This window comes from Lacerta agilis, chromosome 10, assembly GCF_009819535.1.
Source record: "Lacerta agilis isolate rLacAgi1 chromosome 10, rLacAgi1.pri, whole genome shotgun sequence".
Taxonomy (NCBI): domain Eukaryota; kingdom Metazoa; phylum Chordata; class Lepidosauria; order Squamata; family Lacertidae; genus Lacerta; species Lacerta agilis.
Genome location: NC_046321.1, coordinates 65,122,788 through 65,132,231, shown reverse-complemented (window position 1 = coordinate 65,132,231; position 9,444 = coordinate 65,122,788). Strand labels below are relative to the sequence as shown.

Genomic DNA, 9,444 nt, shown 5'->3' with positions numbered 1-9,444 from the left:
GTCTTGACACCAATGAAAGTCAGGGACAATTTCCCCTCAAGCCTCATGGAGAAAGGGGTGCATGCTGTAACATGTAACAGGTGTGTTTGTAGTCCTCTGGTTCATTGTTCATTCCTTTGAAATTTGTTAGCAACCACTCCTGGACAAGATCAAGTGCCACACTGTTAACTTCAGACCCTGACGGGGGCCTTTTAACACCCAAGAATTGATGGAAAAGACCAATATTACTTTTAATCTGAAGTTCTTACGCAGTATGAAATGCCTTACTGAACTCAAGAGACTAATCCTGTTTGTGTGTGTTGGGCAGGATTTTTATATGGAAAACATGAAAGCATATACTCATATTTTTACACTGTATCATATCTAGAGCATCATTAGGTTCCCCCCTCAACTGCTGCCCTGTGCATGATATCTGTGAAACACCAGTAAAGAAATGAGTTATTTAATTTAAATATTCTCTAATACAGAAACACATATGTGCAGTGGATCCTTATGAGAATAAATCTTGAATCTATATATTTTCAATAGTGGAGTAGAAAAAAAAACTGGAGCTGAAAAAAAATTCCCCATCTGGCAACCAACCATTGCGCCATTTTGGTTTCAGAGAGTACATGGTCCTATTGGGGCCATTCTGCTGTATAATTGGCTTCAGGCGGTTTAGTTTGGTCAGAATCAAGTATACACTTCAAAGTTAACACTAAATACATCTGGTAAATGAGCCACAGTAGCCACTAGAGAGCCGTGGAAAATTTGCGTCTTAGGCTTTTGGGGCTCTTCTACCCATGTACGATCTGAAACCCAAGGGGCGCGTTGGTTGCCAGACATGAAATATATTGGCATTCTTTTCAGCTCTCCTGCCCAACTACAGGAGTTTTACACACACACACACCATGTGAAGGGTAAGAGCGAAACTCATTGGTACATTGAAGTTGTCTCAATGATCTCTTACCAGTGTGGCTCTGAAGGGCTTGTAAAATAAATATACACTCTTAAATGCTTTCTTTAGAAGCTGATTCTACAGATTCTTAACAGATATATTACAAATGATAACTAGAGTGAGTTGAAGTGTTCTCTTTTTTACTGGCAGTTCAAATAAGCTGATATGCTGATCTCAATCAGTGAACATATTCATGCTAAAATCTGATATTTTCAAGGCACTTATGGACTCCATGACTAGATGAAAACCAGGACAAATTATAACTGACAGTGAAACTGTATATAATATAAAAATAACCTTTTGCTTACAATTTACAAAATGTATTACAATCTTCATCTCTGCTATCCTGTAATTGTGGATGTGTGCCCAACTTTTTTTTTTAATGAAAACTATTTACTAAAACATTAGGGCAAATAATTTACAAGGTACACAAAAAAAAATTAGGTCATGCAGAGATTTCTTACACCTTCTGTTAATACTTTATGATTGCAGCTTTATCAAATTATATACCTGCTTGCCCTGTACATATACAAAATAAAGTGTACATGGTAATCAAATGTTAGCAAAAAAAGTCCATAAACTCAATTTGTCAAAAGTTTCACCATATTAACATGTCTATAAACAGTGTGTAACAGGTTAAAAGACATTAAGGCAATAATACTTGAAGTAACAAAATAAACCATATGTAATACTTTCTCCTAAATGTAGTAAGGCAGATTGATGGCCCCAGCAAAGTTAATTACAATACTAGAAAACACTCTTGTGAATGCTTAATGTTTGTGTGGATGTATAGAAGAGTGTACCATTGTGTAGTTGCATGTACACTGTGTTAGTCCCAAAAAAATAAAAAGTGGAATACTATTTATTGATCGAGTTCAGTGGCACTTGGAATATTCCAGTATAATTTAAAAATGTCCATTTGTTCCTAAATCATGTCCATTCTGAAGGTGGTTCTCTCGGTCCTCTTGGTTTTCCACAACGGTTACCAAAACCTTAAAAAGGGGAAAGGGGAAAAGAACTGTTGTAAGTTGAAAAAAACGAATGTAGCAAAAGAAAAGAACTATTACCATATATACTTGAGTATAAGCCTAGTTTTTCAGCACATTTTTTGTGCTGAAAAAGCTGCCCTCGGTTTATACTCAAGTGAGACAGGCGGTGGGGGTGGCGAGAAAGAAGCCCTTTCTCTCCGCTCGTGCCGCCACCCGCTCTCCCCAGTCAACCATTCCTTAAGAAGTGTACAAGAACGGCGGTTCATTACTCTCCCCAGGCAGCTTGTTCCATTCCTGAATTGCTCGCATAAATGCAAACTTGGCAAAGGAAGAAGAGGAAGGAGCAGCCCAAAGGGCTGCTTTCGGTCTGCTCGTTCCTCCTCCTCCTCCGCAGCGGCAAAGGTGAACCGGCTTATACTCGAGTCAATAAGCTTTCCCAGGTTTTTGTAGGAAAATTAGGTGCCTCGGTTTATATTCGGGTCGGCTTATACTCGGGTATATACGGTAATAATGAAAAGCCAATACAGTGGTACCTCGGGTTATGTACCTGATCCGTTCTGGGGTGCCATTCGCACCCCAAAAAGTACACAACCCAATCGTCCATTTTGCGCGTGCGTGAAAGCATGATGTCACACTTTTGTGCATGCGCGGACTGCGCAGGACACTTCTGTGCATGCGCAGACCGCGCAGGGCACTTTGCGTGTGCAGCACAGCAATCTTTACTTCCGGGTTTGCTGAATACACAACCCGAAAGTACGCAACCTGAAGCGTTCACAACCAAAGGTATGACTGTATAGGAAACACATATAAAAGATAGGACTGCTGTTTTGAAACAAGTTCTCAATCTAAGGGGCTATTCTTCAAGTGTTCATTATGCTTCAAGCACCTCGCTCAAAAGAGCAAAAGAAATGGGAAAAGGACCAAATAAGCAGGCATATTCATAAAGCAACTATCACAACCTGTGTGAGATGCCTTTCATATATTCACTGTGGAAATAATAAATTGTAAAAATTAAGTGTCTGAAATAATTCTTACAAGCTCAGTTTACTCACAAACTGAAGTAATTTTCACAATTACTGACTGCATTTAAAGTAATCTTTCCTGCTGAACCTCATCCAGATTAATGGTGCTAAATTATGCCCATATATCTTAGACCTTGTGTAACATTTTCGTGTCACTAGCCTAACAAAGTTTTATCCTAGTTTGACATCTCAACTATGTGCTGCAATTTCCACAATTATTACTGCTTATCCACAATGAATTAAACATTTAGCTGTTACAAAAGAGATTTTGTGGCTACCAAGAAATAAACTGTTTCCTCCTGATACATTACCCATTGGTCAAATAATGTACATCATGTATTTTCAAAAGCCACCCTACAAGAGTTACATACAGATCAAGTAGTTTGCGATAACCAAATGCTAGAAAACAATAAAAAGCCACCATTTACCAATATCTGTAGTCTCCACTGGAACTTCTGGTGTTGGACCTCTTTTAACAACAGGACTGGAAAGAGGAAGCTGAGGTATAGTATCAATCTGTGATTTGTCTGCTATCTCAGGATGATCTGGGGAGGAAAAAAATTCACTGACACATAACTATTTGCAATTCTAAGTAATCAGTTATATTAAAAAAAATTCTGTTAATACCCAGTTTTGTCCTAAGTATGGTTTAGAGCAGGGATAGCCAACTCCCATGACTGCAATCTACTCACAGAGTTCAAAACTGGCAGTGATCTACCCCCTTTCAGGGGTTCAGGTCAAGATTGTTGAGCTTTTCTTAGGAAGGAAAGCCCTGTTTTGGGGGGTTCAGGGCAAAAATGTTGAGCTTTTTTTTAGAGGAGCCAAAGTTATTGAGCTGCTTTGGGGGGAGCCTGTGATCTCCCTGTTGGAGATGCCTGGTTTAGAGTGTTTCCAAAGGCCTAGTATTATAAAACTGAAAGCAACTTTGTAGATATTGGCTTGATACTGAAACAATTTGTTCCTTAAAGTTATATCCATGTCATAAGCCGTAATTCTGGCTTCCAAGACTAGCATGTCAAAGACTCACACATTGGAAGACAAATTAAAAAACATTCTGAGTAATGCAAGGAAGGGCATCTCATTTCCTGCAATGGCATGTGAAAGTGGAGCTATCAATATTGTGATGTAATTTATATGCTGGATTGCCTTGTCCATTTGTAAGCTGCATTGTAATGGCCACTGGCTACAAACAATAAAAACCTGACTGATTGCGATGAAATGGGAAGCAGTTGCACTAGGGAGTTGTGCACATGAAGCTTCTAGATCAAGGCATTCATCTGTCAAAGGCTCGTTACTTGAACAGAATTTTTTACAGAATACTGGCCTCTTACTTCAGGAACTGTTGATTAACCAGTGTTTGGTCAGAAGCTACTCCCCTGTATTCTGACCTAGCTTGGACAGCTGCTATTTATAAACAAAAATACTGGTCAAAAGGTAAATGAGTATGAAAACCTGTTCTGTTCACACACAGGATTATTCAACTCCCCCTTTCAAGCAGCAGTCCCCTACATCCAGTCTCAGAGCAGCAGCCCCAAGACATTACAACCAGAATGCTATTTTGCCTTCCCCATACACACGTGGAATGACTTTATATAGACATCTAGGGTGAGAGAAATCCACCTATTGTAGCCAGGTAGCAGCATATTTCAGTAGCTCAGCATCTCATTTCATTAACAAAACATCTAGTCCCTTTTAAAGTTAAAAAATGATTTACTTACCAAGCTGTGTAGTCGCCATTTTCAATCCCTGTAAACATTTAAAATGTTTTTAAGTTGGTTCAAAAGTATTTTACTGATTCAGATAATCACATTCTCTAATATTTTCACTCACACATAAAATGCCTAGATGAAAAAAGAGAACAAAGCTCCTACAAATTTAAGAGTTGTATAAAAGGGAAAGTTCCTTTTATGCATATATTAAAGGTTAAGGAATGCTAGCTACTTTTTCACCTGGCCACCATATTCATATGCTAGATGCCTATGTTGAATTGGAAGTGTCAACTTTTTAAAAATGTTGCTGCACAATGAAATCCTGAGAAACGTAAAGGCTGTTCATTCCTTTGGCATTTCTGCCACTGCAACCATAACATCTAGGCAGTTTCAAAAGAGTGATGTTCTTCAGATGCCAGTAAGTCTGTATACCACACAAAGAAGCGTGGCATATGCTACAACCAGCATGTCCAGCAATGACAGTATCTGGCATTCAATAAAAACTGGAGGACAACTCCCCAACCTTAAGCTTTCTGTTGTCATTCATATATAAGTGTGCATGAGAGTATTTTACACACAAACACACACAATGAAGCTCTGATTTAATACTTCATTATTCTTAGGGATTTGTTCAAGTTTTAAAGTGAAAAAACAAGGCAGCAACTGTTTATGCCTTAACCCACACATCCCTATTTATCACAGCTTCCCTTCTCTTTCAACATACTCTAGGGGCCTAAATTACAATATAGTATGATAACTCCATGGAAAACATTAAACCCATAATTTGACATAGATGACATTTTTTGCTAAAAAGAAAACAAGACAACCATACATGCCAGAGTTTGCACATGCACACACAGTAAAATATCAGTTGCTTTCCTAAAGAGGTTGCACAGAAAATCTTCCACGCTGGGCTCAGGTGACACTTCTGGTTAGCAAATTCTAAATATGGGGGAAGACGAGAAACTCCCACCCCACCCTCCACGCTAATCTTACTTTCTTACTAAATAGTACCCCCAGCAGAAGCTCTAGAGTGCAGCTGATGTACTGAGACCTATTAGGTTTACATGGGAAGCAGCTATTCCTTCTGTGGGCTAAACTTCTTAAGCAAGCACAAACAGTTTGGATGAGGGGAGGGTAAAGATTTTATTAAATCATTTGGATTGAAATCAAAAGTCAAGTGATACTTTGGGGAGCTACCAAAAAAATGAGTGAACAAGCAGACACTTACTATGCCCTCAAAGGGTGTACCCCAGGGACTAGGAACCACTTTCAATCAGAGGGCCAGAACCAAAGGTAGCCAACCCTCCATGGACCACCCTGATGTCAAGTACAGTGGTACCTCTGGTTACGTACTTAGTTCGTTCCGGAGGTCCGTTCTTAACCTGAAACTGTTCTTAACCTGAAGCACCACTTTAGCTAATGAGACCTGCTGCTGCGCCGCCAGAACACAATTTCTGTTCTTATCCTGAAGCAAAGTTCTTAACCTGAAGCGTTATTTCTGGGTTAGCGGCGTATGTAACCCGAGGTACCACTGTATGGGAAAGAAACCATTGGAAAAAAACTGCTTAGATTTTGCTCCCAATTGTCCCTTTGTGACCTGGTGCCAAATGTAAGCTGTGATCCTTTCAGACAAGAATTGGATACACTCTGGAGCTCCCAGTTGGAGCTTGTGGTCATTGCTTTGCACCCACAGTTTATCAATCTCATACCTGATATCATAGGATGTCAGGTGAGTGACAGCTGGGCATTGCCTGCCCAAAGCAACCTCACAGGAGAAATGGGGAGACCCAGTGGGGCTAATTAGGCCTGGAGACCAGAAGCTGTACATGGCTGCTGTACGTTCCTGAAGCATATTCCCAAAGCTAATATCCCATACTTACTGTACATTTTGGTTGATCAGAAGGTTTCTGGTCTTGCAAGAAACTCCACTCAGCAGATCGTGGAAGGATAACAGCTTTGGGGAAAGTTGTGACTATGAAAACCAATTTTGAAATACATTATTAAGTAGACATGCTGCTGTACAAGTTCAATAAAACAATAAAAGCTTAACAGTTAAGCAAGATTGGTAGTTACAGTATTTTTAAAATACACAACATTACAATATGGGGATTGGAAATGGTAGTCAATGAATTTTTCTCAGTAGACCCACTGAAATTAATTTCAGTGGGTCTACCAAGTAAAAATTAGTTGAATAGCCCCTTGTATATTGATGGTCTGTTTCCCAATCTAATCTTTCCAAAGCCACTAACTGACTAAAAGGGAGAACAATACAACTGTAGGAGCACAGTCCTATATAAACACAGCACAGGGCACTATGGTGGGTGGGTGTATCTTTCTATGCAACGCAGCAGCCAGAAACATTTTACCATAGGTAACCAGGGTAAGTGGAAGCCCACTATATAAGCCAAAACAATTATGCAGCAAACTAAAATTACCTGAACATCTATTTGTTTGTCACTACATGCATTATCCAGCTTCTCATTACCTCAATATCTATCACTATTTTGCCATAGTGCTCCTTTAATGCACAAGTTTGATTCATGACTTTTGTGAAACCAATAACGTCCAATGAAACTCACTCTGCTCACTTGCAAGCACAAGAGATTCTGGAGTTCTTTCTGGTAAAGGAGGAGAAGAAGAGTCTTCAGAAACACCAGCATCTAAAGTCACCAAACATTGAGAACACCTTAACACTTAAACAGATACATTATGTCAAACTGCCTGGAACAAAATAAAATATTAAATCATTTGTGATAAAGGTTTTAACTGAATATACTTTTCACAGTCGGGCATAACCCTGCTAGCTTTGTACAAGTGTGTTTTGTACAATAACCACAAAATGGCTGGCTGCCCACAATGTATTTAGATGCCTTGTCTGATGTATTAATTCACTTGGCAAGATGCCTGCAGTAGGCGGAAGCCATGGAACTGCAGCAACAGATTAATGTTTTTTCATTAAGATGACAGGATGCAGACCTTTAACCAAGCTAACCATTAGATTAAAATGGATCCAGCCTTTCAACTTTTCCAGGAAAGTCATGTAAGTAATGGCAACTGAAATTCTTGCATGCTGCAATCCTTTACATATTAATCTGGGAGCACATCCTATTTAACTCAATGTGACAAGACTTCTAAATGGACATACATAGAGTTGTGCTGTCAAGGCATTCAAACAAGCAGTTTACAGAGCTTGGCTGACAATGCCTATGTTACAGTAGCAGGTAGGGTCAAAATATTATACTTCTGGTTTCAAGCTGCATATTACAGCTAGAAGATGTATTACTATAAAGTTACAAGCAAACACTGCCCAAGTAGAGAAGGAAAACCCATTGAGGTTAATGGGACTACTAAAAAGTCAAATTTGCAGAGCAGCGAAAGACACATTTAGGATGTTCAATCGACTTTCTGAAGAATTTTTGCTAATCAGACTGGACAGATTCAATCACCATTGTATTATTTCACAGACAATGAATATGTCATGTAGACAATTCCTTTCAAACATGGAATAGACTTTCAGACTTAATCCTGGAGTAAATGTGAGAAGTTCTTTTTTCAGATGTATTGATGTCTTCAAATCCAGGCATTTTGAAACAATTGTGAACAAAATTAATAGGAAGAAGTGTGCATGCACACGAAAGCTCATACCAATAACAAACTTAGTTGGTCTCTAAGGTGCTACTGGAAGGAATTTTTTTTATTTTTTGTTTTGTTTCGACTACGGCAGACCAACACGGCTACCTACCTGTAACTAAAATTAACCAGGTATGATAATCTGAAAGCAGAAGCTGTGGGGCTGCACATCTACAGCACCTGAAGGAGATAACCAGCTCACTAAGAACCTGTGCATAAGCAGTAGAAGAGCTGTTCTCTATTATTTTACTTCCCTTTACACTTCTCACCTGTTATAACAGACCATAATTGCTTGCTACTTTGCTTCTAAGGCAACCAGACCTGCAGAATATAGCTTGGTATAAAATTTTACATCTTCAAATGTTACTTCATGTGAAGATCTGTTTGGATCAATACTTGCATTTATGCACAAACTGCATTTTCCTTGATCTAGGTTAAATAGGTTAATGTGATTTACAAGTGGAATAATAAATAAATAAATAAATAAATTTATTGCTTGTACCCCCCCCCCCCCAATCTGGCTGGGTCTCCCCAGCCAATCTGGGCAGCTTCCAACAAATATTAAAATACATTAAAATATCACAGTTTAAAAACTTCCCTAAACAGGGCTGCCTTCAGGTATTTTCTAAATGTCAGGTAGTTGTTTATTCCCATGACTTCTGATGGGAGGGCGTTCCACAGGGCGGGCGCCACTACCAAGAAGGCCCTCTGCCTGGTTCCCTGTAGTTTTGCTTCTCGCAGTGAGGGAACTGCCAGAAGGCCCTTCGCGCTGGATCTCAGTGTCCGGGCAGAACGATGGGGGTGGAGATGCTCCTTCAGGTATACAGGACCGAGGCCGTTTAGGGCTTTAAAGGTCAGCACCAACACTTTGAATTGTGCTCGGAAACGTACTGGGAGCCAATGTAGATCTCTCAGGACCAGAGTTATGTGGTCCTGGTGGCCACTCCCAGTCACCAGTCTAGCTGCCGCATTCTGGATTAATTGCAGATTCCGGGTCACCTTCAAAGGTAGCCCCACATAGAGCGCATTGCAGTAGTCCAAGCGGGACATAACCAGAGCATGCACCACTCTGGCGAGACAGTCTGCACGCAGGTAGGGTCTCAGCCTGCGTACCAGATGGAGCTGGTAGACAGCCGCCCTGGACACAGAATTAA

General features: G+C 39.9%; 1 protein-coding gene across 4 annotated transcripts in view; it reads right to left on the bottom strand.

Moving 5' to 3' along the window:
• Positions 1 to 1,060: 1,060 nt before the first annotated feature.
• The window catches only part of PTPN12 (protein tyrosine phosphatase non-receptor type 12), a 57,226-nt gene continuing 48,842 nt past the window's right edge, over positions 1,061 to 9,444 (bottom strand). For 2 of the 4 annotated variants that reach the window (XM_033163387.1, XM_033163389.1), the window contains 5 exons: positions 7,240 to 7,320; positions 6,541 to 6,632; positions 4,667 to 4,694; positions 3,377 to 3,493; positions 1,061 to 1,929 (listed from right to left, as the gene is read on the bottom strand). In XM_033163387.1, the coding sequence (XP_033019278.1) occupies positions 1,868 to 1,929; positions 3,377 to 3,493; positions 4,667 to 4,694; positions 6,541 to 6,632; positions 7,240 to 7,320 (380 nt within the window). In that variant the 3' untranslated portion in view covers positions 1,061 to 1,867. The remainder of the gene's footprint in view (positions 1,930 to 3,376; positions 3,494 to 4,666; positions 4,695 to 6,540; positions 6,633 to 7,239; positions 7,321 to 9,444) is intronic. The other 2 variants (XM_033163388.1, XM_033163390.1) reach the window with 2 other exon arrangements.